This window comes from Cicer arietinum, chromosome 2 (genome assembly GCF_000331145.2).
Source record: "Cicer arietinum cultivar CDC Frontier isolate Library 1 chromosome 2, Cicar.CDCFrontier_v2.0, whole genome shotgun sequence".
NCBI classification, from domain to species: domain Eukaryota; kingdom Viridiplantae; phylum Streptophyta; class Magnoliopsida; order Fabales; family Fabaceae; genus Cicer; species Cicer arietinum.
The window spans coordinates 44,728,616-44,745,700 of NC_021161.2; the positions used below are offsets into that span (position 1 = coordinate 44,728,616).

Genomic DNA, 17,085 nt, shown 5'->3' on the forward strand with positions numbered 1-17,085 from the left:
TTTTTGCAGAAGGTGGTGATGGGTCACCGGAATCTCAATCGTTGACTTCCTATGAAGAAGCATTGGAGGCTTTGTCCTCTTTGATCATCAAACGCACTCGTGCTGATGGTAGCAATATGGGTGATCAATTTGATGTTCTATTTGAGTATCTAAAGGTAACGTTTTGAAAAAGTTTGTGAATTGGACAATTGGGTTTTGAGCATAGTTTTAAATTGCGATAAGTTATGCCGCAAGCCTTTATATTATGATAAAATGTGGACAAATGCAATCGATACAGCTACAATTGTGATTGCCATGCTTTTGAGTATTTGGTCACTTTGTTAGGATGGTTGTTGTTAATAATGAAGTATAATTTTCATAGATGCTAGATTTGGAGGAGGAGATTTCAAATATGAAGATTATCCATGTGGCAGGTACCAAAGGGAAGGTAATTTCTTTTTACTTTGGTGGCTGATATTTACTTGGAACTGAAGCCATTATGAGAAGTTCAATTTGGTTTTTGCAATTATTGATGTGTAGTGTGGATGGTAGTTTATGGCTTCTTGAAATTAGTTACTATATGCAAATTGTAATGATGGAGATTGTTATTTTGAACTGTGGTTCAATAGGGATCTACGTGCACCTTCACAGAATCTATATTACGTAACTGTGGTTTTCGTACCGGACTCTTTACATCTCCACACCTCATTGATATCCGAGAAAGATTTCGTTTAGATGGGTGAGTGGTTCTAATTCTTTGTTGATTTTATTTCCTTTTGCTTTGCATTCATATACTTGTTATGTTGCTCTTATTGAATTCACTTTCTATTATGTGTCTGATATATGCTTTGTCAAAGATGCATGCTAATTAGGCTTATGAATTCTGATAGCTTTGTGAATGATAGACTTGTTTTGCAATGAAATTATTCGTATGTACTGGTACTTTTGTAATTTTCCTAATTTTGTGGAATAAGGAAAACCTACATTATATTGTTCCTTTTGTTGCAGCATTACTACTACTTCAGTTGTTCGATTATCTAGCATATTCTTGTTGCTTCTGCAGTACAGAAATCTGTGAAGAGAAGTTTTTAGCATACTTCTGGTGGTGTTATGATAGACTAAAGGTATGTTTCCGTGCATATGACAGAAATGAATCTAAAGTTATTTAATTGATAGAAGGAATGAAAAGGTTGTGTGTTTTGAACTATGATGGTTGTTATTAAGGCTCTGTTCAAATGTTATCTGGAAAATAAAAAACAAAAACAAAAAGAGAAAAAGATAAGAAGAAAAGTTGAAAACACAGATTTAGCTGTCAATACAGTGAGTCTGGAAGGATCACATTATGTTCTGTGATCCTGTGTTATCAATCGTAGATATGGAAAACAACAGTGTATTGAAATTCCGTTACACAAAACTGCTATAGCCGCTATTTGATGACATTGTTGTGAACAAAAACCAATGCATTGTTATGCCATGATAATCACAATTCTTGTGTAGTATAACAGCAATACCATATGCTCGGCCTATGCTAGCGTGACCATCACAGTGATCACTTAGAAGTGAACTCGTTGCGATTTTTTGTAACTTGATATTGTGCTTGCTCATGGTATTAAGTAACTGGTTTGTTGTTTCAACGGTGCATAGGAAAAAACTGATGATAATGTTCCAATGCCTACCTATTTCCGTTTCCTCGATTTACTCGCCTTCAAGATATTTGCAGCAGAACAGGTTTGATCCCCGTGTTTTAAATTTCTACCGAATTATTGTTTGGTAGATATATTAATTCTTTGGGTAAGTTGTTATAACGAAAAATACTTTATTTTAATTTTTTTATGCAGGTAGATGTTGCTATCATGGAGGTTGGATTAGGTGGAAAATATGATGCAACTAATGTGGTATGTATAGTTTTTATTTCAGCAGATATTTATTGGTCTGACATTACAAGACTACATGAATAAATATTGAAACTTGGTATTTGTATTAGTTTTTCTAGAAGTTAATATCTTGGAACATGCTCATGTACATATGTTTGTATTCCAGCTTCAGGAACCTATTGTGTGTGGAATAACTTCCCTAGGGTATGATCACATGGAGATTCTTGGTTAGTTTTCTACTTTTGAATTCTAGGTAATTTCTAATTTAATGTAAGCTTATAGCTACAAAAATATACATTTAAAAAATTGACTAATGCTGATTGTTATGAACAAAATGTAAACAAAATGCAAGAAATGTACTGCTTTAAATTTATAATTACCTTTTTATCCCCCAACCATTTCTATATTACCACTTTACTCATGTATGGTCAGTTTTAAACGACTTTGTCAAATTTAGTGTTGCCACTGTTCGTAATGCATAGCAGAGCCCCTAAGATTATTGTTAAAGTTGAGTTAACTTATTCTGAATTTTATTAACAGGAAATACTCTTGGCGAAATCGCTGGCGAGAAAGCTGGTATCTTTAAGGTAATTTTTCGATGTTCAATATTTTTTTTCTTATTTTCAAGAAGAAAAGTTCTTTTGTGTTGACTATGGACAATGTGCACTTTCTTCTGGATAAATTTCATGTATTGATTTGCTCATTTGTTTCTAGGATCGGATACCTGCTTTTACAGTGACACAACCTGAAGAAGCCATGCATGTACTTGAAGAGAAGGCTTCTAAATTGAATGTATGTTCTTCCATGATGATGTTTTGCTTCTTTTGAAATAAATTTGAATGACTCATCACTTGGCATAATCCTACAATATTTACGATTATTAATTCAAATTTTATTATTCATGCATTCAATCAGCTAAGCTAAGCCAATCATGCTAATTCCAGGTACCTCTTCAAGTGGCACGCCCGTTAGACGCCAAATTGCTAAATGGTTTAACACTTGGTCTTGAAGGCGAACATCAATATTTAAATGCCGGTCTTGCAGTTGCACTGTGCTCGACATGGTTGAAAAGGACCGGACATGTTGGAGACACACACTTCGATCAAACCGTAAGTTCAAAATGTAATTCTTTTTACGTCTTTTTTTTATGCCCTACTGATGAAGTAGTTAATCTACTTGCATGAAGGACGCTTTGCCGGAACAGTTTGTAAAAGGGTTAACAAATGCAAGTTTGCAAGGAAGGGCTCAGATTGTTACCGACAGGCACTTCAAAAGTGAACAATTAAATGAACTTGTTTTCTTTTTAGATGGCGCTCATAGTCCTGAAAGCATGGAAGTTTGTGCTAGGTGGTTTTCTCTTGCTATCAAAGAAAACAACCCGAACCAAACATTGTTTCGTCAGCAACCGAATAATCCTAAATCCTCGCATGAAGTAGTGAAGATGCAACATGTGGAAAGAGGATTCCAGCAAAAATCCGCTCAGGTACAGTATAAGCTGAGAAACTACCAATCAAACTATGCAGTGGATTCATTTAATCAGAGTTAATGATTCATTTCTTAATTGAACTTTGAGTTAAAGTGGTTGAATGACCTGCAGATATTGCTGTTCAACTGTTTGACCGAGATCCTCAGTTGCTTCTTCCTCGCCTGATGGAAACATGTGCTGATCATGGTTAGTAGTCTCTCGAAGGATTTTGCTAGGACGCAATTATCAAAATTGGTTTGGTCCCACGATAATTAAAAACTTCCTATAATTAATAGTTTTTGGCAAATAAGTGGCTTTCTTCTTACAAAGAAACAATTAAATTGAAATTGTAGGAGTCTATTTCAAGAAGGCGCTGTTTGTACCGAGTCTATCGGTGTATAACAAAGTTGGATCCCAAGCATCAACACTGTCCGATTCTCAAGTTGATCTGTCATGGCAGTTCAATCTTCAAAGAATGTGGGAAAATCTCATGCAAAGCAACAAAGGCATTGATTCATAACATACAAATTGTGTTTTAAGAAGTCATACTTCTAATTTGATTATTTGTGATTATTTTGTGGCTATAAAATGAATTAAGAACCATACTTATAATTGTTTTATGACCTTACTCCGTTATCCCGTTGGCTTATAGCAGGTAAAATTACCGACATTGTTTTTGAAGAACTAAAAGATGATATGGAAATAAGTGCCAGTAATTGCGAACATACTGCAGTGTTCTCCTCGTTGCCAATGGTAATCAAATGGCTTAGGGACAGAGCGCAACAAAATCAGTCGGTTCGTTTTCAGGTAACATAAATTACACCAAAGAGATGCAAATTTCTGATTTCACATCTCAATTTAATAATGAGTTTAATTTTCATGAATTGACAGTGTAAAAAGTTTTATACAGTCGATAAATCATAACCAATCATGTAGGAGACTTTATAAGTAATTATGACAAAAGTTAAACATTATTAACGATCTAACGTTTGTGATTGATTGACAATATAAAACATTAATATAATGTGCACTTGATACACATTGTTGAATGTTTTCTTACCATCTAGCTCACATTAAGAGAATATCGATAATGTAGATGAGGAATAAACAAACTATGTGAATGTAATACACACTATTTTCAACACTCTAATTTTCGCTGAAATTCATCTAGGTGAATTGTTAGGGTTTGGTATGACCTATTTCGAAAATAGTGGGATCTGCATGAATTTCAACAAATAATAGAAAAAAATGTGGAAACAAATGTTAGAGAATGTGTTAATAGCGCTACTCATAGTATTGCTCTAGAAAATATATATACATCTCGATTTATCAATCGTGTCCGAGTATAGAGATCTAATATGCAAAATTTGTTTGACTGATGAATCAGGTCCTTGTGACTGGTTCGTTACATCTTGTTGGCGACGTTTTGAAATTAGTTAAGAAGTGATTCGATGGAAATTTTTTGAAGTTTCTTTCAAGATGGGCTTGCATTATAATTTGGAAACACACCAAGAAGTGCTGAGAAGTCTTAACACATGGGATCAACCCTGCAGCTCTAGACTCCATTGGTTAATCCTTAGGATGGTGGTTTTCTCTAGAGAAAATTTTGATGAATTTCAATTTTCAACTGTATGGTGGTAGCTATTGATTTTCAGATTCAAGATGGTTTCATAATTTGTTGTCTTTTTATTTTTTAATCTTTTCTCTTGAAGAATTGAAAAAAGTATAATTTTCACTATATTCAAGGCTTTGCAATTTGTCCTTGTTTATTTAGAAAGTAGCTTATAATATATTTCAAAATTTCGATATTAATGATTCATTCCTATAGAATTGCCCTTTAAATGACATGCAATTGCTCCTTTAAAATGTAAGATTGCTTGATTTTGATGGATGCAAATTAATTTTTATTAAAAGTAAGATAAATGTAATTTATATTTGAATATGTCAAAGTAATGAACAATAAATTTGAAATTAAAATTATTTTATTTATTTATTTATGTAAGCTTTAAATTTCTATTTCAAGTTTAGATTTTATATTAGGAAATTTCTCTTATGGGAACTTTTAAATATGTTAAAAAAATTAATCAAAATCAATTTAATTTCAATGATTATATGAAGATGAATAACATGGAGCGAAGTTCCTTTACAGCATAATAGTCTCATAGAGTCTATCTATAAACACTTCAAAAAATTTGATATTAGACAAGTTTTAAGCGAAAGCCTAAGAAAATTTAATTTATCCTAAAGCATTATTTCCTGTAATCAACCATATAAAGCAACCAAAAATAAATCAAGCACAACCATTCAAACAGCATAAACCAATACAGCCTAGAGTGAAAAGATTATAGATCCAATAGAGTTGAAAACTCACAACTACAGAAAATTAATGAATACTACATACAAGAGTAATTTAATTAGACACATATCCAACAGATTCAAGCACGTAGAACTTGCAATGAGTACCTTCACGAGTGGCTAGCTCAATAACAATAAGGACCTAATTTGATCAAAATATGGAGAAAACAAGAAATATAATAAGAATAAGGTATACAACCTGTGTTCATCAAGATGGAATTATGACCAAACTAGTAAATAACAATGATACATAAATATACACACATAGAGATTATCCAAAACACAGTCAGTTGAGAAATGTAATGAATATGATAGTGTCGGACAATAACACATGTAAATAATTGAGAAGATACATTTTCGATTAGAAGTATCGTGATACAGAGCCTCTGATGAATCTATTCTTGAAAATATCTCTCCATAAACAAAACATAATTGTTAACGACAAACATATGGCTGCACTTAAATGCTCATCTTCCTTTAAAAAAGCCATCTATTACCAATTCATCTATTACCTAAACAAGTGAACTCATACTCAAATGAATGCTTCACAGTTCATAGTAACTCGTAAAAACTATGAAATTTCGACAATGTTTGATTTTCAAATAGAGAAATAGCTCAATTTTCATCTAAAAAACTAAAGTTGTGTTTACTTTTTGTTGTGGCTTATTGGTCTAGTCGACAAGTGCAAGTGCATTAAAATGACTTTCTGGTAAGTCAGTTAGCAAGTTAACTGTTTTTTCTAGTTTTAGCTAGATAGTTACAATGTTTATTATAGTGCTACGTATAGTAGATTCAATCTCACATTGAATTGGACTACAAAAATTCATTTGTAATATGTACATGAATAAGTGAATTGAAAGCAATAAGATTTGATCAGAGTGATGAAAGTTTTGGGTGCCTTGTTCGAAGCCTAATCACCAAAAGTATCCTTAGTTTTGTTTAATTATGTTTGCTGCCATCTTTACCAACAATCTTGAAGTGAATTAGTGAAGTTTCCCAACAAATTAACGAGGTGAACATGGATCAGTCGTGACTTCGACAAAATTTGAGATAAAAAAATTCACTAGTTTGATGACTTTGAAATTGAATTATGGCATTTGAAGATGTGGATTGGTCTTGTTTAACACAGTTTGTTAGAGGCATTGAAGACACCATTAATTATCGAGAAAGTTCATAGTGCAATTATCTTGAGCATTTGAGATAAGGTTCTAAGACAATTAACAATAGATGACAAAATATGTAGTACACTGTCTCTCTCAAGCTTTTTATGTTTTCTTCCGATTGTAATCTTATTTATTTTATTTTATTATTTCTTTAACCGTTTATAAAATATAATAACTATACACTTCTATTTCAAAAAAGTTAACTGCTCACTCATTCTCTATAAATTGTTCAATTATGAATTTCTTTGTCAATTTTGTATTTTCTCGGATTTTTTATTTATTGGATTCATATTCTTTGTTATCACTATCAAAGAGATAAATTATATTTTCACGTAAGAATCTAAAATATAATATAACTCAAAACATAAATTGAAAAGATGAACAAGTGATGTTGTTTTTATGTTTCGGAAAACTATTTTTAAAATAAGTTTCAGCCTCCGAAGATATTACTAGATTGAGTCGCGAACTAGGTCGCTCTTTTTAAGACGTTTTGCAACACTGTCCAAAATAGTGCAAGATAGTTAAAATTGTATTGTATTCTACTACACCGTAGAAAATCGTTCTAGAATTATACACTCAATATAGCTATAATGACCACTGTAAAAATATGGTTCTTAAGAACACTTATATATTAAAGGGACTACGTCACAAAAATCACTCTAAAATGACAGTGATATAAGGACCGCTTAAAAATTGAAAGGATAGAAAGAAATAAAATGGAGAAGTGGCTCAAAAGAGCATAACTCCACTTGCACCCTAAGGTGACTCCTATAACTTTTGAAGAATCTGGGATGAGGCTCTTATTCCCATCAATTAAAGCTACCACTGCATTTTTGTTAGAAGCTAAGAACGAGGTCCACAAAGTATAACTATCCTCCTAACTAATTCTAGGCATCCCAATCCCTTCTATCAAAGGTCGATTCTACATATCCACTAAGAAGTGATGAGAGAAGTAGCGAACAATTTCCTATTGAACATCAACTACCTCTTCTACCCACACATTCTCCACAAATAATGCAAAAATCAAGTTCTTTTTCTCCCTCGTCTCTTCACACAAGACTGAAGATAGCCCGCCTTAACATCCAATACATTGATATCCTCAAGAAGTCATTGGATGTTGGATCTTAAGATCAAGGTTCCCAAAAACCTTTTTATTCCATCTTTTAAGGTCCCCTTTAATAGCCTTCACCTTCTTCTTAAGAATAAAGATCACCCTACTTGAAGAAATTGACCTAGCACAACTCTTGGTGGCCAACTCATGGAGGCTCTTAGTAACCAACACTTGATGAAAATACCCCACATATCCAACTAGCCCCTGAATACAAGAATACGATCAAGTTGCCTTGTCGTTAGGTTGGAACCACGTAAGATGCACAATCCCCACGTTTAAAATAAAACTACCAAACTCGTTAATTTCAATAAACGTGTCATTCCCACGTACCCCAACAGCACCTCTTTCTTCCGTTTTTAGAAAGAACCGAGTGAAAATCCCTTACCATACACCACACATTATCCTCTAAAGAATCCTCAATCCTAACTAAGTTGCTCCACATAATTCTCTTATCAGATAAAGCACATTTGGAATAACTATTGACCATAAAGCAACGTGGTCTAAGCGTCCCTATTCCATACACACCCCTAGAAATCCAACTCTAGAGAAAGAAAAATTTGAGGTCCCTTTAGACTTAGACCAAAAATTATGATTAGAAATGATTATCTCCTTAATTTTATTCTTCTTCTCCCTACCGTCCAACCATGTAATATTGATAGACCTAATAATCATTAGTCAAACTATGTGGACTCCTTACAGACCTCTCCCATCCAATACCCCTCCTTAAGGTCAAAAAATTTGTTTTCCCTCGTAAAACGTTTTTTAACATTAGTAACATTGTGTGTCTCACTAGTACCCCACCGATGCTAATTTAAGGTGATGATGAAAAGGAGCAACCAATGCAGGAAGAAAAAAGTCAAGTTAATTAAGATCTAGAGTGTTCCTTACATCCATCAGAGTGGGAATTAGATTCCCTACCTTTAGAATGAGGTCAACATAAAAAAGTGGAAAGGACTTACCTAGATCATTTTGGTGCACATGGTACATCCATTTTTTTGACATATCTCTCAAACGTAATTAATGTCATGTGTTATTTTTGGCTTAGAAAAGTTTACCAACAAAAGAAAGGATTTATTATCAAGAGAAATTCAACGTACATTTTTTTACAAGCATTATAATTTATAATTAGGGGAAGTAGAAGGGTAGATATCAAAATAAGAATCTATTTTTCAACTTGATTGATTGAGCATAAACTATGAAGATTAAAAAGTTATTTAGGTTTTTTTTAAAAAAATATTTACTATAAATTTTCTTTAGTTAATTATTTTATATATGTTTTAAAATAATTTGGAGGAAAGACAATATGTCGAAGTATGCCGATCACAATATATCAATGTTTTATTTCATATTTTATATATATAAAAACACTTTTTAGTTTATTATCTTCAAATTTAAAAAAGAGATCCACAAGGGTTTAAAGTTGATATCAATATTAACAAGAAGTTAGCTCTTCATTCATATTGTTTTCTTAAAATTAAAATCTACAAAAGCACACTAATTTATAAATCTGAAAAAATAATTAACCTTTAAATGCTAGCCATTGATCTACAAAACTTACCTATATGAATTATTATGTGAAAACTTATTTTTAAATATTAAAAACAAAATATAGATGACGTGAATTTGTACTAGATATGTATCTAATAGTCTATGGGCCACAATATGAGTATAAAGCAATATACATCTAATAATAAGGATGTTAAAGATTCTATCAAAGAAAGGAAACTGATAAAGACATAGGAAAGAGGTAGAAAAAAATCATCTAATGTTATTATTTTTTTAATATTTATGATTAATTAAAGTGGTAATAATAGTTATTATATTTTATAATTGTTTTAACGATATTTAAATTTTATTCTTTTGAGTTACAAAATTAAACTTTTATCTTTAATCAAAATAGAAAAATTAAACTCTTATCTCTAAAATAACATTTTAAAAATTATTAATTAATTAACCAATTATCAAATACAAATCTACACCTTAGCAAATATATAAAAAAAAAACTAAAGTATCAACTTACACACTCTTTTACTTTTATGAACTCTTTTAACTAGAAAGAGCATGCAATAGTTTTATTTTTTTTACAAAGCAAGCAATAGTAGCTAAATATGAATAAACTAATTAATAATAGTGAGATAGCTGTAGAAAGTTCCAAATGTTAAAAAATGAATGTATATAAGTAAAAAGTGTGTGTAATTGGTGGATGATTTCTTGCGGTCCAAAACGAATCTTTCATATGCCGAGTGAGAATAAATCTCATTGTAATAAATCTTTTAGCCTGATAATTATCTTCAAAGTTAGAAAAGTGTCCCAATATTTAGAATTTATTATAAACAGGTTAATTTTAGAAAAGTGTAAGGTACATAATGAAGTGAAGAAAAAGACAAAGGAGATTAATATACATGGATCAATTATGAGAGTGATATAAATCAAAGAGGAAAAAAAAACCATTTCAAATTAAACTCTTGCACTATACAAACTAAGCTCTTGCACTATACAAATTAAGCTCTTATACAAATTAAGCTCTTGCTTAATCTCACTCTACTTTTCCTATATATCCTTCTACTCTCCAATTGGACTTGATTTCAACAACACTCAACTTGATCCTTTCACAACTCTATTTTTCTTGTTTATTATCATATATTATTATAATATGCATGTCACTATCAACACTCATTCATTTTCTAATTGATTATTTTACACATTCATATATATGAAATATTGAATTAATTTGTTTTTTTAGACATAGGAGAAGTCAGAGACATTATTATTTTTATTATATTATATAATAACATTCAAATTCAAATTAGTTTTTTTTTTCTTTCATTTCTATGTATCTTAGATAATTTATATTATGTTTAATTAATAACAATAAATATAATTCTCTAATCAAGATAATTTTTATGCTTGTTTCTATCTATTTATTATCAAAATAGACTACTAATAAAGAAATGACAAATATCTTATTAAAGAAATAATAAATATATTTTCTTTTCCCTCTTACTGTAAAAGAATGCAGTTTTATACTTTTGTTATATAAAATTAAACATGCTATTATTGCAACTTTCAAGATTTATTATTCATTTGGTTCAAAATGATTTCTTTTACTTGTTGTCATGAAGCCCAAAAATATAACGACCCAATCATAGTTATTATTAAAAAACAAATAGCCAATTTTCATCTTGCTTTGTTTTCACTTTCTTTTTGGAACTCAATATTTCAATTAGCAATCTAGGTAGGAAAACTCATTGGTCACATGCATTTCCTAATCACCAAGGTAAAAAAACTCTATGAGAATAGTATTCATGAATGATATTGATAATAATTGCCATTGTCTTAACAAAGATACATAACCAACTAAAGTAAAAGTCGGATTCAATTCATACATGGCAATGCTAAAGCAAAAGAAAGCACTAATTGTAAGATTCTAACTTCACACTTAATACCAAAGCAATGAAAACACCCTCGCACAATTGGATGCATCTTCTTACTCTATAAATACACAAACTTCACTTCACAATTATCATAACTCAATTTCTTCCTCTATAATATACATCACTCCACCACTTTCTATACATGACTTTTCTATAGATATACCTACACACTTCTTCCTCTATTTTTCTATAACCTTTCATGTACTCCATCAATTTAACTAGTCTCATGACATATATCAAACACTCCACCACTTTCATAAAAATCTCCACGACATGTCCATCTCTTCTGAAAACCTCTTGCTTCATATAAACCTCTTGCTGCCCACTTAGAAGCACATTAACAAAGTTTACTCACCTAAGCTTTCATTAGTCTTTTATGAATTATTTTAAAATAAGCCTTTGGTAAAATCTTGCAAGATGAGATCCTTGAACACATCACGTTTTGCTAGCTCGTCATGATCCTTGAACACATCGTACTCATAGTGGTCAGCACTGGTGGCTATAAAAAGGTGTTTGCATCTCGTCGCCTTGTTGAAGTGGATCACGAAGGTTATCCTACATGGTTTTCTATTGATGATAGTATCTTGTTGTCTGAGCTCCAAAAAGGTCTAGGTCAATCCAACACCATTGTGGCCAAGGATGGAAGTGGCCAATATAAAAAGGTCTAGTTCGCCTTGTTGAAGATATGTTATATATGTTAAAATGGATGTCTACCATGAGTACATTACTATCGATCCTAAAAAAAATAAAATTTTATTATACGGTGATTATCCTACAAACACAATTATCACTAGAAACAAGAGCGTTCAGAATGGACTCAAAATACCCGAAATCGCCACATTCTGTAAGTTAATTATTAATTCTCACTATTTTATTCATCAATATTTCTTAAAGTTAATAGAGAGTATAAAGTTATCTTGATAATTATGTAAGTTGAGAAGTGGGAGAGAGAAAATATTAAATAAAGATTCTATTATGTTAATATAGTATGTTTATTAGATTTTAATTTGTTAGTTAAATACAAATCGTGTACAATAGTTATGTTAATTAAGAAGAGAGCAAAAACATATTTAATTTAATAGAAAATTTATTTAAAAATTGCTTTTTAATGCAAAATTTGGGTAATTTTTATTTTGGTAGGTGAACGAAAATTAAATATAATGTGTAATTATCTAATTAATCTTATGTGATAATTTTTGGATATTTAAATGTGCTTGCAGCCACTTTGGTAAAGACTTCATTGCCATGTCAATTGCATTTGAGAATAAAGCTGGTCCAAAAGCTCAACAAGTAGTTGCACTTCGTGTTGAAGGTGATCACTCAGTATTCTTCTGGTGTGCATTTCTTGGTTATCAAGACACATTGTGTGTATGGAAACAATGGTTATCAATTCTATCGTAAGTGTGAGATTTATGGAACCATTGATTTTATCTTCGGTAAGTATGGTACTACCTTGTTCTAGAACTCCAAGATCGTGGTTAGGAACCCATTCAATGAGAAGAAAACGTTGTGGTGGAAAATGGCTCATTCCAAAAGGACGTGCACACTGGAATAGTTCTCTGAAATTGTTCCATCATGCCAGACATTGAGCTATATTCTTTTAGAATGAAGATTTACAATGCAAGGCCATATAACACTTTTTCAAGGGAGGTCTTCATTAACAATTATTTTGATGATTTTATTCAACGAGATGAATATATGATATGGAAAATTAATGAAACAAACACTGAAAAGTCTTACTTCGTTGAGTTTGAAAACATTGGATTTGGTGTCAATGCTATAGCAAGAATTAAATGGGCAAAATGTGTCATTATCAAATATGAAGCTGTTAGATTCATTGCTGAACCATGGGTTAATGAAAGCACTTGGCTGCCTTTCAATGGCGTGCCATACAATATAGAATTACAGGCTTATGATATTTTCTTTGTTTCATTTCAACTACAATACTTTGTATTTTAATTATAACCATAATTGTTATAAATAATATTGTATAACAATCGAATCCTTAATTATCAAAGAAAAAACAATCTACAATTAATATTATTTCTATATAGACTAGAACTTGAATCCATGCTATGCACATAAACTATGTATTGAATTAATACAAAGTAAAAATAAACTTTAATATATACTAGACATGCACCTGTATGTGCTAAAAATAAACTGCCATACAAATCTATAAAAAAAAATAAGGTAGCAATATAAGTTATCATGTGTAATACAAAAAAGCATAATAATCATATAAAATAAACATAAAATCATAAAGTAAACTATTTGATATTTTAAAATACTTCTTTATAAAACTTCATTTGATGTAATATTTGAATCTTGGTCACTTTTGTGATGATAAACTGAGTTTTGTTGCATAATTCATCGATTTGATCTATATTTCTCAATAACATGACCGTTTCCCCCACTTTTAACCTCGATAGATAATTTAAAAGACTAAATATGTAAAAATATCTGCTTAAGTTTATCCCACAATGATTAAGTATGTGTATATCTAATAATGTGATATACACATTATATCTATAAATAGTTTATAATCAATTTATAATATAAATAATTTTAAATGTAACAACTTTTAAGCTTTATCTAAATCTTATTTTTTTTTTATCATTTTTAATTTCTTAGTTAACAAAATATGTTCAGTACTATACATAAATAATATCTGACAATTAACAATTAAATATAACTTGAAGTATAAATGCTCAACGGTATGTAATAAAAATTTAACTTGGGGTGACTACAATTGGACATCTACAACTCCAGATATGGCTGAAACACTCTACATATGTCATGTTGATTTCTCATCAAAATTCAGCACTTTACAAAAACAAAACGCAATGTAAAATCATGAAAAATTCCTACTTAATCAATGAAATAAAAACACAACATTTTATTAACTCAAAGAACAAAAATCAACAAAATATATCAAATAAATCATTAATTTAACTGATGATTGAGGATAAATAAGACAAAAACAGTGGGAAAATATGCATATGATGAAGAGTCATCACAACCCCAAACTTAATCTATTGCTTGTCCCCAAGCAACAATTAATTTCAGATTTGGTCCACTTAAATGCACACTTAAATTCAATTTCTCAAATTAAATCAAACTCAATTTTCAAAGTTCTTGCTACTGCAAAACATTCATCATGCTCTATGGTTGTTTTAAAAAAAAAACAAAAAGACAACAAGATTTGTACACATTGGCATTCATTCATCAAATTCAACTCTCTCTTCACACAATCTCACCAAAATTTCTCTCAAGTGTTTAGAAAGGGTTATGAATTTATCGCTCAAATCCTAGAACAAGAAGTTGTTATCCCATGAGCAACCCCAAACATAGAATTTTATCAAGACAAGAATTTTTTTCTACGTAACTCCAAGTAAAGTGATTTAATTAAAGTCAGGTGTTTGGCTTGTAATGTGGCTAGTAACCAAAATAAAAGGGCAAGGCTCAAAGGGGCTAGCAAAGGGTAAAATTTTCATCCGGTAGTTAGAAAGGCTCAAACGACAAATAAAATTGCCTCAATGTATGCATAAATTACATGTGATGCAAGTCAGAATTAGTGCAAGTTCAAGAGGGATAACACATGTCTGGATAATCACACAACAAAGAATTTAAGTGTTTAGGCTCAAAAGCTCACAACTATGATAATAAGAGAGGGTATGAACAATCAAAATAAAGCCAACATGCTTTTGAAAAGTTAAAATTGTATTTTTGAAAATTTGATGGCATATGAGCCTTCTACAACCATTTAGTAATCAAGAATGCATGCATTACGAAGGCTTGTTGACTTAAGCAATAACATAATCTAATAAATGAAATTTAACTTGCGAAATCACAAATAAAAATTTGAAGATTAAGTGCAAGTCAGTACGACTGTTTCATCATAATACACATTTAGTGAAAGGAAAAAAAACATGAAGAAAAGAAAGTCAACATACACTGACATTAAACAAAGAAAACGAGAAAACAGAAAGAAACAGGACAAACAACAGAAAGAAATAAAAAAGGAAAGAAAATTTCTCTCAGTTTAGTAGTTCAAGGATTCTCGTTTAGATCATCAGCTCATGTTCTGCTATGGTCGCCAGTATACTGGTGAGGTGCAAATAGATCAGCATAAAACATGCCTCCTGGTGTCTGTTGAGCGAATAATGTACTTGCGACCTTGGTTCGTTTTGCTTTTTTGTTGGGTTGCCATTAGGTCCTGGAAAAAGCGCTTCAAGCACGCTTCAGGCGCGCGTTGACAGTAGCAAAACCTGGAAAAAGCACTTCAGGCGCGCTTGGGCGCGCGTTCTGTCATTTGGAGCTGTACAATCGCTTCTCAACGCATCTTTTTTATTCCTTGCTCATACCAAACATCAAAACTAAGAGAACTAGCAATTAGAGACTAAAATTGGAACTAAATGGAGTAAAATAAATCTGAAATGCAATAAATAAATACGGTGCAAAGGATATAAAATTGGGTTGCCTCTCAATAAGCGCTCGTTTAGTGTCTTGAGCTTGACGTCTCAACTACTGTCAAGGTGGCATATATGACAGGAAGAACAAATCATCCTTCTTTTTCTTTTTGTTTGGTAGAAATTCCATGAACTTAAGAAATAAAAGATGTTGTTTCCATGTCCTTCTCAATTGGACATTGATGAACAAGGCATAGATTGAATCTCGAACTTTATCAATCTCTTCTTTTTTCTTTTCCTCGTTCGTCTTTTCCTCTTGCTTATCTTCTTCTACCACAACAATGAAATTATCTTCAATCTTCAACTTCTCCTCCATCTTCTCAAACTTAATCACTTGATCAAATAACCTCTCACATTGACTTTCAAATCTTTTAATTGAAACCATGTTATTCTTCACGAATTCAACCAAAACGTCTGTAATGTGAGAGTCTTTGTCATCTGATTCTTTAGATGGAATTTTAAGAGGTAGAATTTGTTCGCAATAGATCTTTTTAATATAACACTCGTCGTTTTCTGTAACTTTGAGAAAAAAATCTTCATATTCTACTAGTTCGGCAAGGTCATCAGCACAATTTCCATTCTTATGTGCTTCTCCGCAAAAGTCACACCTAAGAGGTTGCATCGGAGGGATCTAAGGGTGATATCTTAAAAATGTATAACTCAAGATTTGTCCTTCAATCATGCGACATATACCAGATATAAGACAAGTATCACACTCTTCATATAATTGTAGTAGAATATCATCATTATAATATTCCATGCTCTACAGCGAATAGTTATCTCAAACAAAGAAGAGACAAACCACTAGATATGACATTAGCAAGTTCAACAAATAAAAAAAATAACATAAAATAAAATAAAATCAAAAAATTTTCTGCATAGCAAAAAATTTCAATTAAGTAAATAAATTAAATTCAATAGTGATATGGCAATCCCCGGCAACGGCGCCAAAAACTTGATAGTGTTTCAGCAAGTGTATTGAATCATTGCAAGTAATAATAAAACGGTAGTACCGAGTGTCGAACTCAAGGATTGCGTTTTACTATCGAATTATATTTAATTACAAAATTGAACAAAAAGTTCCCAAGTTGATTGAAATAATATTTAAAATTGACAGCAGTAGTAAAATTGATCCTTTATAAATTGAGAAAAATGTCAGGGATGAGTTTCACTTCGAATCCAACCTTGGTGTCTAATTTGATCCTAGTTACTGAATTCCTTTATTGAATTAT

General features: G+C 31.2%; 1 protein-coding gene and 1 pseudogene across 1 annotated transcript; both read left to right on the plus strand.

Annotated features, from left to right (window-relative positions):
- The first annotated feature begins 6 nt into the window (after positions 1–6).
- On the plus strand, positions 7–5,058 carry LOC101500456 (folylpolyglutamate synthase). Its single transcript, XM_012716578.3, is given in 16 exon segments — positions 7–155; positions 362–427; positions 609–718; positions 1,043–1,103; positions 1,624–1,707; positions 1,818–1,874; positions 2,020–2,080; positions 2,394–2,440; positions 2,568–2,645; positions 2,798–2,962; positions 3,040–3,336; positions 3,451–3,469; positions 3,472–3,525; positions 3,672–3,824; positions 3,974–4,125; positions 4,706–5,058. Coding segments are annotated over 16 exon segments (1,503 nt in total). The 5' UTR covers positions 7–116; the 3' UTR covers positions 4,766–5,058.
- A 6,778-nt stretch (positions 5,059–11,836) lies between these two features.
- On the plus strand, positions 11,837–13,340 carry LOC113787185 (pectinesterase 4-like; annotated as a pseudogene).
- Positions 13,341–17,085: the final 3,745 nt, after the last annotated feature.